At 34.0% G+C, this 13692-nt stretch overlaps 1 protein-coding gene across 1 annotated transcript in view; it reads right to left on the minus strand.

Moving 5' to 3' along the window:
* The window catches only part of LOC306879305 (tomoregulin-2-like), a 59057-nt gene that overhangs the window by 12052 nt on the left and 33313 nt on the right, over nt 1-13692 (minus strand). Inside the window, exons 5-6 of the mRNA XM_079432133.1 lie at nt 7670-7766; nt 357-505 (exon numbers count right to left, since the gene is read on the minus strand). Of these exons, the coding sequence (XP_079288259.1) occupies nt 357-505; nt 7670-7766 (246 nt within the window). The remainder of the gene's footprint in view (nt 1-356; nt 506-7669; nt 7767-13692) is intronic.

The raw sequence follows: 13692 nt of genomic DNA on the forward strand, positions 1-13692 counted from the left end.
TTCATTTATTTCAAATTTAGCTAAAATGCATCAAAAAGTGGTGTGTGTTTGGATGGAAGGGGACAAAAACATTAGAATAAAAAATTATGATCAGGAGTTCTTAATTTATGACTATGATTGAGGCTGGGCTGGGTCAAATTGTCAAATTATTTGACTACATTAGTTACACTTATTAAAAACCATCAGCAAAGCATAGTAAGCCTTTGTACGTGTGTTTGTGTGAGAGAGAGATGTGTGTGAGGGTGAACCTTCCTCATAACCTCCTCAGATCGTGAGCAGAATGAATGTGATTAGACTCTCAGGCTGGAGCAGAGGTGCATACATTTGTGATAAATAAATTGAGAGTTGAGACTGACCCTTACAATGTCCCAGGTATTTGACCTCAATCCTCTCCTGCTTCTGACATGACACCTCTTTCACCTGGCAGGGGTTGTCATAGGAACGGCCGTCTGATGCACAGACTGGATTAAAACTGATGTGGGAGCAATCGATGTTGCACACACACCTGCAGAGAGAGAGAGAGAGAGAGAGAGAGTAAACTTTACTGTTCATACTAGATGGAGATTCATGTCTGGGTTTTGCTCATAGAAAGAAGGGTCAGGCAATAAATTCCATATAAGAGGTTTTTTTTTCTTTAGCAATTATCATGTTCATGTCCCAGGGCTTGGTTTTTATTTATTTTTTATTTTTTTATATATATTTAAACAGTCTTCAAATGCCTTCATTTTTTGACTAATTTTCATAATTTTTTGGTGCAGACTTTATTGTAGTCTTGTCCCAGACCACTGTTATTTGAGTATCATGAGATACTATATATATATACTATAGTGTACTATATTGATATTTTGAATTAGTTTATTTTTTTTCACTTAAATATTTTTTTCACTTTAATTTTAGCTAAAAAAAAATTTTTTTTTTTTTATTTTTGTCTTTTTTTAATGTCTATATAGTTTGTATTACTTTTAGTACATTAAACTAAATGAAAATAAGAAATACGATTTTTTTCCAATATACAGACTTCATCTTAAAATAAGAAAATCCATCATAACATTAATTTTTTAACTATAATGATCTAAACAAAAAGGTAAAAAAAACATTTTAATACGTATTGTGTAAAAATTATTTATTTAAATTTTTAAACTCATCCCTTCCGCCACAAACAACAATTTTGTTGTTTTTATTAAAGTTAGTGTACTTGGTTACAATGTCAGTGTGCCAATTTGGTCTGAAATATGAGACGTGATGACATTTGTTCATAAGGGATCAGTTGATGCATGTATAGTATATCCACTGTTGGACATCTAATGAAGTACTTTAATTTCCAAAAGTCCACAGGGCCCAGAGTGCCCACCGTTGAAAAAATGCCCATAAATAATTATGCACAATACGAAGAAAAAGCCATTTAAACAAATCACAGCAAATTAAATGCCAACTATTAAATGAATTAACAAACATATTTTCAATAATAATAATAATTGGTTTCTGAAACTTTCAAAAAAGAGAAATATGGAGTTGGATTTTGATTAGTGTTGGACTTCCAACTTCCAACAAAGAAATATGTAGCTTTGGAAACAACTGTGAGACAACAGACTATCATTTAATAACATATTTTGCTGTTGTTTTGGCTATTTAGGCCAATAATTAAAATTCAATAGCCAAGCATAAAAAATAATAAATAAAACATATAGTATGCTTGCATGACAGTTTCATCAACATACAAACAGGTTTTAATAAATTAAGAGTTCATTGGCAAAATCAGATAAGTCTGTTTTTAACAATTCTCAAAAATCATGTTTTTTCATTGTGCCTTCCAATTAATCTCAATCAAACTTATTTTGATTAGGTTAAAAAATAATGACAAAATACAGCTAACTAACACAATAAAAACATGATAACATAATAAAAAGCATGGTTTTTGAAAAAAAATAAAAAATAAACTCTTCAAACATGGTTGTTAAATATGTCTGCAACAAACTGAACTGGGAAACATTATAAACCACCTTATTAATACATATACTAGGATGTCAGACACCATGTGATCTACAAAAAAAAAGGTCATCGAAATGAACCAATTTTGTGGAAATTTTGTCAGAAGTCAAGTCAAGTCACTATTATTTGTATAGCGCTTTTAACAAGGCAAATTATGTCTAAGCAGGTTTACATCAGCTTAATATAAAGCCGGGTGTCTTTATATCAGCTTTACAGTATTTAGACGGTTTGTCGAAATAGTGTCATTCTCCTCTGGCCAGACAAAATCAGGAGTTTAGATCTAGGCTAAAGCAGAGTCAGAATTTCATCACTATTCTTGATGTTCCTATACGAGTAGAGATAAGCTCTAATGAATAGATGCACACAGACTCTTCATTCGTTCAAACATTATTTCACCAACCGTATCTTTCAGTTTATTTTGCATTGCACTTGCAGTTTATCTGTTCATGCATTTATCTAAACGCACACTTCTTCCAGACACCCCATTACTGGAGACTGACTCTATCCTGGCAGAATGAGCATTGTCTCTCCCTCTCTTGTACTTGCAGTCTGAGATATTTATCTATCTGGATGAGCTTCGATATTGCCATCTGTTTGCCTGTGTGGAGTCAGATTAAATATATATATATATATATATATATATATATATATATATATATAAAGATGCCTCAATGCATCTTTATGGATATATCTGCAGTCAATAAGTCTCCACTAGTGGAAATGTTACTATTTAGCATTTTTGTCATTTAAACCTCTGTTGAATGGTGACCACTACAGTGTAAATTTCTCACAATGAATCATTTGGAAGTATTAATTACATATAATTAGATAAGGAATCATTATGTTTTGTTCGTTCTGTTTCCAAATATTATAATACTAATATAAATTAAATATTAATATGAAGATGTTAACAAAAACAAAATATTTGAAAATAGTTGTTGTTAATTAAAATAAAGCTAAAATATAGGCCTAAATATTATATGAAAAACTTAAACAAAGAAATGCTTCCTTAGCAACTAATTGAAATAAAATAAAGTTGAAGTACTAAAATGACTAAAACTGAAATAAATAAAGCTAAATAGACATATTTTTAAAAAAAGCATTAAAACTTCAACTAAAATTAAGATTACAGTAAATAAAAAAAAAACAATTAAAACATTAATCTGAAAATATTTAAATATATAAGAATATGAACACTATATATGTGTGTGTGTGTGTGTGTATATAATATATATATATTAGTGCTACAAAATGATTAATTGAATAAAAAAAAAAAAATAATAATACTAATAAAAAATAATCCGAAATAAAAGTTTTTGTTTACATAATATATGTGTGTGTACTGTGTATATTTATTATGTATATATAAATACACACACATACAATATATATTTTGAAAATATTTACATGAATTTACATGTATATATTTATATAATTAATATATTATATAAATACACAATATATAGACATAACATATTTTTCTTAATTATATACATGTGTGTGTTTAAATATACATAATAAATATACACAGTCCACACATATAAATTATGTAAAACTTTTATTTTGGATTAATCGTTTGACAGCACTAATATATATATATATATATATATATATATATATATATATATATATATATATATATGTGTGTGTGTGTACGTGTGCGTGTGCGTGTGTGTGTCCGTGTGCGTGTGCGTGTGTGTGTGTGTATATATATATATATATCATTTTTTTTTTTTTTGAGTGACATTTTATGTCAAGATATTTCTTTGGCGACATTTCAAAAATACTAGAATTAGTTTTCCCCTACATGTATACTTTTTTATTTTCGGTTTTAAACTTGAACTATGAATCCCAGATGTGGTTTCAGGCTTTTGTAACACACTGTTTTTACTCATAACAATGTATATCAAAGAACTTCATACATAGTCATACTGCTAGTTCAAGATGAAAGTGTTGTCTGGCATTGGAAAGTGTCTAACTAGAACCATACAGTAATTGCCATACAGGCACACTTACGAATTCTTAGAGAGAGAAAGAGAGAACGCTCTTAGACCAGATCTATTTGCTGCATCTCCTCTGTCTAATATATTTACTGGTGAGCACTTCATCTCTGAGTCTGGTATTGATTTATAAAACCCTGCTGTAATATTTCTAATCCCTCCATATATGCCCAGAGGATAACAGACCAGACCTGGCAGCATTCGGCAAGACATGCACGAGACAAAGCAATATGAACCATGTCTGACTCTATTTATCCACACTTATCGTGTTCTCACACATCCATGTGACAAAAAACACGCACAAGCAGGCATGCACGCAAAATGTGATTCTTCTAGCATGAAAACAGCAGATTCATTGAATTTTCACTGAGCTGAAGTAAATGTGATTAGAGGGCATAAATAGATTACTGTTAGTTTGAGCTGGATTCTATTCTATAGGGCTTGACCGCATCAATGCTCGCAGATGTAGCTGCTAATTGGTTATCAGACACAACACGCACATACAAATAGATTTCAAGGGGAAGAAAGGTAAAGAAAGAGAGTGACGGAGAGAGAGGAGTCCTATAACGTCTGGAATTTCAGCTCTGCAAATCAATCTAGCACACTCACTGTTCGCTGTGGCTGATGGAAACTATATTTTCTCATTTTTCATAGCTTTCCAAAAATATAATTGATGAAAGCAACTTAGAAAGGATCAGTAGGGATTTCATGACTCTCAAAGATATACTTAATCTTGTGGAATTGGAGCAGCTATATTTGGTTTAAAGATTCTCTGCATATTAAACCACAAAACCTACAGCGAATGTCACACACAAATATCTTCCATATTCTACACATTTGTAGCTTTTTCCATGATTAAGTCTGCTTATAAGGTTTTTTTTTTTTATAAGGTTCTCTCTCCCTTATTAAATAGCCAAAATTAATGTATATATATATATATATATACTGTATATATATATATATATTTTTTTTTTTTTTTTTTTTTGTTAAATTAAAATTTACTTTTTAATTAATTTACTCATTTTATGTATGTTTACACTACCGTTCAAAAGCGGTAAGATTTTGTAATGCTTCTTATTTTCAGTAAGGCTGTATTTATTTGATTACAAATACAGTAAAAAAACAGTAATATTATTATAATTTAAAATAACTGTTTTCTATTTAAATATATTTTCCAATTTTAATTTATTTCTCTGATGGCAGAGCTGAATTTTAAGCAGTCGCTACAGTGTAATCATCAGAAATCATTCTAATATGCAGATTTTTTTCAGGATTCTTTGATGAATAGAACATTTATTTGAAATATATATTTTTCTAACAATGTAAAAGTATTTACTGTCACTTTTGATAAATTTAATGCATACTTACTGAATAAAAGTAATTTCTTTAAAAAATCTTAATAAAACAAATCTTACCCCAGACTTTTGGTACTATTTATTTTTGTTCTTACGGTACTATTTATGTTTGTATCTTGTGAGTACATTAAAAGAAATAATAATTTAACACAGGGCTTTTTAAGTGAACTGAAAAAATGAAAAAGAAAAACTAAAAAGTTGAAAACAAAGAAGCATGCACTTTCTCCACACATTGTGTACCTGCAACAGAAGAAGGAGAACACATCTTTCAGAGTAATCAGCAGAATGAGGCAGAGGTGTGACTGCAGAAGAATAACCCTCTGATTTCACGGTGAAAAACAGAGCGCTGTTCTAACATGTAATTGGCAGGTGTGGCACAGATCATTGTGTAGTGCTGCTAAATGACATTATCTTTGGTCTGTGATGATAAAGGGGTCAAACTGGAGTCAAAATTTATATACTTTTTTAACTTAATGGTTTTGTAGCTCCTGGCACTTTCCATGACATTTCTAAACCATTAGTGGCACATATACCATGCTTTTGTATTGAGAACTATTAGATATGTTAGATATCTTACATAAAATTAATGTCATAATTTAGACATATAATGAATTATCCCACAATTTGTGTGCATTTAGAAAATGCAACATTTTATACAAATGGTAGAGGTGACAGCAACGATCAAGCACATTTCTTTCATTTATGGGGATATCAGTAAGCAATATATATACTATTTAATTTTAATGGTATGTTGTTTATTGCAAATCAGGGTTTTAGTTTTAGTGTAAACAATAGACATTTTTTTAAATTCGATGACAGGTTTCCTAAAATAAAAACTTATCAACTGTTCGGATTCTGACGGCACCCATTCACTTCAGAGGATCTGTTGGTAAACAAGTGATGTAATGCTAAATTTCTCCAAATCTGTTCCGATGAAGAAACAAACACATCTGAGGGTGACTAAATTTTCATTGTTTGGTGAACTATTCCTTTAAGCACCTCCTTTCACTGATCATTTGTTAGAAAAAAAAAAAAAAAAGATTTATTAAAAAATCCAGGGCCTATTTTCAATCGTATTTTGAAAGTGCCCCCCACACCTGCTTTTAACCGACCACATGAACCTTAACGTAGACGCACTCACACACATTAACCGCTGAGATGCCTCATTTCCCTCTTTTCATCTCTGTCTCTTTCTGACATTTTCTCCCTCATTCGTTCCTGTTCCTTTTCACATCTCTATCTCTCTCCATCCCTCGGTCTCCCTCTGATCTGTCTGGTTAGTGTATTACCGTGAGGGATATTTGAATGGTAATTGCCCTCCCATGGTCCTGAGGTTTTAATCTGTCTGCTAGGGAAGAGGAACTCTATTAATTGAAGATGGAATTGCAGCGGAGAGCTGCACTCTTTTGCCCCTCCATCTCTTGGGTTGCCAGTCTGCTGTCCTGAACGTTGGGCCTCGTACTAGGAAATAATCCATCATCCTTCCAGACTGACAGAGAACAGACCCTCACAGTCCGGCGACAATGCAATTAACATTTACAATCTGCTCAGAATGCCACAGAATGCCATGGTGCAACATGTTAGTCAATGGGTTAAATAAATTACAAGGCTGAAACGAAAGAGAAACCTGATGGTAAAAAACAAGCCTTGTCCATGTGAGTGATTACAAACGGGTCAGAACATTGACCAGGAATCTATTTTTGGAATAGATGTGTCCAGATGGGAGGTTGGCAAAGTCATCAAAATTGACTTTTGCAAATTAATATTTCATCAAAATGTAATAACTTGCTCTGACTCCCAAATTAGTTTTGCTGACATCACAAAATCAGTCTTAATCAGTACTTCTGTCCAGATTTCCAGTAAAACATAGCTAAACATCCTCAAAACAGGATGAATTAGCTTATCTTGAATTAAGGTTATTTTACTTACCCTACTGGTAATTTGTTTTTCTAGATTTAATCATAAGCCTCACTAAAGATAAAGGGACAGATATCACAAGAGAGGTTGCAAAGCTGAAAGGAAGCAAGAAAGAGATGGGAAGCCAGAGAGAAGAACAATCCAATAGAGATTATTTACTGCAGCGCATTCCGTACAGCACGCACCCTCGGCGATGCACTGTAATGTATCACAGTGAAATGGCGTAGACTTTATCAGCCTTCAGAATCAGTGCCAGGAAGAGTAGAAACTCACAAGAAGCAGGCCTGCAGAAGACTCTACATCAGATACATGCCATTAGACACACCCCCGTATTCCTCAAGCCCTCTGGCTCTCTGAAGAACAGAACATCAGGACCCTGAAAAGCTGTCGCGTGTCTTTGTGACTCACCACACGTCCTCAGAATCCTCGTCGCACTCGGCCCCAAACTGACAAATGTCGCACGTTGATGTCTCCTTCTGACTGATCTCTGCTGAGCCCTCGTTAACTGCAGAGAGAGAGAGAGCAAATGAGATGAGAGATCTTGAGAGCTGCACTTAAAGGGGTCATATTATGAGGAATCAAATTTTCCTGTATCTGTTCAGATAAAAGAGCTCAGTGTTCTTTTATGAAATAATCCTAAACTGCTGTTATTTGATTTACAGGAGTCAAAAGAATAAGTGAAGAACATGTTTGAGATAAAATATGAGATGTGTGGGAAAAAAACTAGGTAAATGCCACTTGTGAAATGAATGTTTTATTGTGCTTCATGAAAATGTGCTTCATTTTCAATCAAGTAATTATAAATGTAGTTTCAAAATGTATTTATTCAGAATTATTTAGGCTACAATGCTAGCTGTAAAGTTTTCATTGGCAACACAAACAAGTTGGCCATTTTGTTTAATTTCCATTACAGAATTACATTATAGAACATAATTCATGCACATTAAAAAATACTGGTAAAAACTGGGTCCTAAAAAAACAGCAGCTGTGCTAGAGATTATAACTGTACATTTCATCAAGTGATATAATGTTAATATAACAGTCCACTTGAACTACCAGAGTCTATTTGTACCTTAGAATATATGGATAACCACTATAATACATATTGTAAATTAGAAAACCACATTATGAATCCGACTGCATCATAAGTGGCCTATCCATAAAAATAACCACAGTGTCAAAACAAAAATCATGACATTAAAATAATGCAAAAAAAAAAAAAAAGAGAAAACATTGCAAAACTTCCTAATGTACATTTCTGACAACAATAATAATAAAAAAAAACATATATTTTTTTTTTTTTGTGAGATGTGGTGGAAATGAGTGGAAAAGACTGCTTTACATGGCCAGTATACAACATAAATGAAAATGTGAAGTGTGTTTTAAGAGAGATTATTTTTAAAAGTCAACTTGACCAAGTTTACATAGTTCAAGTAATACCCATATACTGTACTGTACCATGAAAATGTCCAACCATATTCCTTCTATAATTTGAAGTGTATGTAATCCTATAGGAAGTGAATATTTGAATGTAAGTGGGTTCTAGATTACCATAGACAATGGTAACAGCCATCAGGTGTATGGTTATATAATTAGTTGATTATTGCTAGGGACTGACTGCAGTATCAGCCAAGCTGCCCTTCAACGAAAAAAAAAAAATGTAACCATAAAAGTGATTTTTGATGCGTTATTGATGGCAAAGAGCCAGAGATTCTTCTGTTAGCCATTGCCTTCATGAAAATCTGACATTGCCACAAGTTCATCACCACAGAGATGCAAACACCTCACCTTAGTGGTTTTATGCTAAAAGAAGAACATTGTTCAGTGTGTGTTTGCAATGTAATCTAAACTTGAATAGTGCCCCTTCCTAAAACACTTCAATTAGGACAGTACTAATTGCAAATTTGCAGTCCTTGAGAAGCTACTGGCAGTAAATGAAAGAGTCTAGATAAACATAGCATGTGAGTGTTTCTGAAGGCTAAATATGGGTCAAGCAGCAGTTTTTTTTTGCTTAAAAAATAGTTGGTTTGAGTGGGTTTAAAGGAACGGCCTGATTTTCTACACATCATGGAGTATAAAGTGTCAGCTGCTGCAATGTGGTCAGATTCACGGAGTCAAGGATAGTGTGTAGTGTTGCTAATAAAAGCTAGACAAAGCATTATCCACTGTGAGTTACTTAAGGAAGCACATTTTTACATCAGTTCTTCATACTGTGTAATGATTCAAGAGGTAAATTTGAGCTGTAGCTACCATAGGTTCCTGTGATTGTTACTGTATATCAGAGTGGATCTGACAAGCTACACAAAGATCTCTGATAGTGAGAAGAAAGTTCTACAAGACGTCTATCCCAAATATATGTCTTCTAAACAAGTAGCATCATAGCTGGACATTCTGGGCATGATTTAAACATGCAAGAACAAATGACATGACACTTAAGTTTCCAACCAAATCAAACCCAACAGCTAGGAATATACATCATTATTGTAGGCTATTCTTGTAGGTACTGTAAGAACATAGTTTTGAATGCTGATTTGTAAATGTATTTCCTCAAAAATATATTTCTAAAGAAAAAAAAATGAAAACAGCAGTCCTTTTGATTCACTTGATTATTCAAAACTAGGCATTACTACATGTACCATTTTTGGAATAGTCCACCCAAAAATTTTAATTCTGCAATCATTTATTCATCCTGCATGGCATAAACCATAAAGACATTTTGTGAAATTTCTGCAGTGTTTTTTGTCCATACAATGGAAGTCAATGGTAACCAAAACTGTTCATCATACAGCAAGCAATGCATATTTTGTGTGTAAACAATGACAGAATTTTCATTTTTGGGTCAACTATCCCTTTAAAGCCATTTTTCAAAATAAATGAATAAATGTCAAATGACAGTGACAACCTGGCAAATGTAGTACATCCAGAGTTATTCATACTCCAGATATTCTCACTATACAGAGTTTACTTATTAACAGTTGCAAAGTAAGTTCTTATTTAATATATGTGTGATTTTGGAAAACAGCTTGTAAGATTTGGCTCATGTGTCATTCCCTATTGGATGCATAAGATCTTATGTTTCACTATACTATTTCTCTTGCATTTGATTTAGAATCTGTATGTTCAAAAAGCCCCACTTGTATCTAACAGTGAATTTCTCATTTTTTCTATGGTAGGAATGGAAGAAATGCCTTCCGTTAGTTGTGTTTTTTGTCATTACTGTACATTTACGTGTGTGTTGAAAGACTCTTTGCTCACTTATATGAGGCTCTCAGTGTTGTGAGAGTGAGGAGGAAGTGTTGTTTCGTCAATAGAACATATCTGACTCTGAGTGCGTGTGTGTATGTGTGCGATTTAGAATGTATGAGCCAGAGCTCATTAATGATTTACACTCAGACATTAAAACATGTTTGATCCTACTGGAAGAGGGGCAATGCTTTCCTCAAGCTAAACTCTTCTCTTGAGCCACACCGATCTGTCTCTAAGCGCCCGCACCCCTCCATCCTTCTCTCTTCTTGCCCTTTTCTTTTCTATTACCCTCCCTCCCTCTCTCCCACAGTGGCTCCATTTGTTCACATGTTCTGTGCTATCTATCTCCTGTGTCATGTTATAATGCTTTCAGATGCTGCTTTGGTTTTATCCACTCTTATTTAATTTATTTTCTTCTCATCCTCAATTTCCTGTTCTTTGCTCTTTGAGCCACGTTCTTCTGTTCCATTTTTTCCCCCCAGCCCCTCATTTTATGTTTATCACCTCCTGATCACTTATGGGGATGGGCAGGATGGCTAACTGTTTAACAATAGTTGTATACATAAATGTGGTTATTTTTGTGTAATAATACACTACTTTAAAAAAAAAACATTGGTGAGAAATTCTGATTTTTTTTTTTTTTTTAAAGAAATTACGATTTTATTCAATTGATATAATAAATTGATCAAAAGTGACGTTAAAGAGATATATAATGTTACAAAAAATTACATTTTAAATAAATGCTGTTCTTTTGAGTTTTCTACTCACCTAATACTAAAAAATGTATCATGGTTTGTACAAAAACATTAAGCAGCACATCTGATTTCAACACTGATAAGAACAAATGTTTCTTGAGGACCATGTCAGCATATTAAAATGATTTCTGAAGGATCGTGTGACACTGAAGACTGGAGTAATGATGCTGAAATTTCAATTAAATATTAATAATATTCCACAATATTCTTGTTTACTCTGTTTTCTATCAAATAAATGTAGCGTTGGTGAGCATAATACGTTTTAGCATTCTAGAAGCATGCTGTATTGCATATTAAAGTCTGGCAGTAAAGGCCCTTTCACATGGCTCACATCAGCTTTGCCCAGTAAGTTGAACTCTAGGAGCTATTACCTCCAGCGGCACACTGTGTGCTAGTCAAGCGTTGTTAATGCGTCACTCAAAGTTCAAAAAAATGTTTAAGTGTGTGACCTTTAAAAGTACAGCCAGTGATTACTGGAAAATTCACATGATGAATGCAATTACAGGTCTGAAGTATGAGATGTTTGCACATGCTTTTGCATCTCTAATGAGACCTTTCAGAGTTTTTAAAGCCTCACAGATTTTTTCACAAACTTTGAGGAGATCTTGAATTCCTCAGTTTCATTTAATTCAGTTATATATACCTTAATATTTCCAACAACAATCCAATTCATGTAAATGTAAAATCATGTGAATCAATTTTCTACTTTTTCTCATTCTGCAGTGTATTAAATCAATTCCCATGCCCCGTTTATATTCTAAGCTTAAGCTTAAATACATGTTTTCACTCCTGCTTTCATGGTACATACAGTAACAGCCTCATAGAATTGGCTTTCCGTAACTCTATCTGCAATGCTTTTCATGTGGTGGTCAAAAGGGCACATGATGCTTGCATTGAAGCCTTGATGTGAGTCATATGAAAAGCTGATGTATGAAATTGAAAACCTGCATACTATTTTCTGAATACAGCACAGTATACAATGTATAATGCCTAATATGTATGTATGTTTGTGTGTGTATATATGTACAGTGGTGTGAAAAAGTGTTGGCCCCCGTCCTGATGTTTGTCACACTTTAATGTTTCAGATCATCAAACAAATTTTAATATTAATCAAAGATAACACAAGTAAACACAACATGCAGTTTTTGAATGAAGTTTTTTATTATGAAGGGAAAACTAATTCCAAACCCACATGGCCCTGTGTGAAAAAGTGCTTGCCCCCTAAACCTAATAACTGGTTGGGCCACCCTTAGCAGCAACAACTGCAATCAAGCATTTGCAATAACTTGCAATGAGTCTGTTACAGCGCTGTGGAGGAATTTTGGCCCACTCATCTTGGCAGAATTGTTGTAATTCAGCCACATTGGAGGGTTTTCGAGCATGAACCGCCTTTTTAAGGTCATGCCACAGCATCTCAATAGGATTCAGGTCAGGACATTGACTAGGCCACTCCAAAGTCTTAATTTTGATTTTCTTCAGCCATTCAGAGGTGGATTTGCTGGTGTGTTGTCTTGTCCTGCTGCAGAACCCAAGTTCGCTTCAGCTTGAGGTCACGAACAGATGGCCGGACATTGTCCTTCAGGATTTTTTGATGATTCATGGTTCCATTTATCACAGCAAGTCTTCCAGGTCCTGAAGCAGCAAAACAGCCCCAGACCATCACACTACCACCACCATATTTTACTGTTGGAAGGATGTTCTTTTTTTCTGAAATGCTGTGTTACTTTTACGCCAGATGTAATGGGACACACACCTTCCAAAAAGTTCAACTTTTGTCTCGTCAGTCCACAGAGTATTTTCCCAAAAGTCTTGGGGATCATCAAGATGTTTTCTGGCAAAACTGAGACGAGCCTTTATGTTCTTTTTGCTCGGCAGCAGTTTTCGTCTTGGAACTCTGCCATGCAGGCCATTTTTGCCCAGTCACTTTCTTATGGTGGAGTCATGAACACTGGCCTTAACTGAGGCAAGTGAGGCCTGCAGTTTTTTAGATGTTGTTGTGGGGTCTTTTGTGACCTCTTGGATAATTCGTTGCTGCGCTCTTGGGGTAATTTTGGTCAGCCGGCCACTCCTGGGAAGGTTCACCACTGTTCCATGTTTTCGCCATTTGTGGATAATGGCTCTCACTGTGGTTCGCTGGAGTCCCAAAGCTTTAGAAATTGCTTTATAACCTTTTCCAGACTGATAGATCTCAATTACTTTCTTTCTCATTTGTTCCTGAATTTCTTTGGATCTCAACATGATGTGTAGCTTTTGAGGATCTTTTGGTCTACTTCACTTTGTCAGGCAGGTCCTATTTAAGTGATTTCTTGATTGCGGACAGGTGTGGCAGTAATCAGGCCTGGGTGTGGCTAGAGAAACTGAACTCAGGTGTGATAAACCACAGTTATGTTTTAACTTTATGTTCACTTTTTCACACATGGCCATGTGGGT

This window comes from Barbus barbus (assembly GCF_936440315.1).
Source record: "Barbus barbus genome assembly, chromosome: 13".
Taxonomy (NCBI): domain Eukaryota; kingdom Metazoa; phylum Chordata; class Actinopteri; order Cypriniformes; family Cyprinidae; genus Barbus; species Barbus barbus.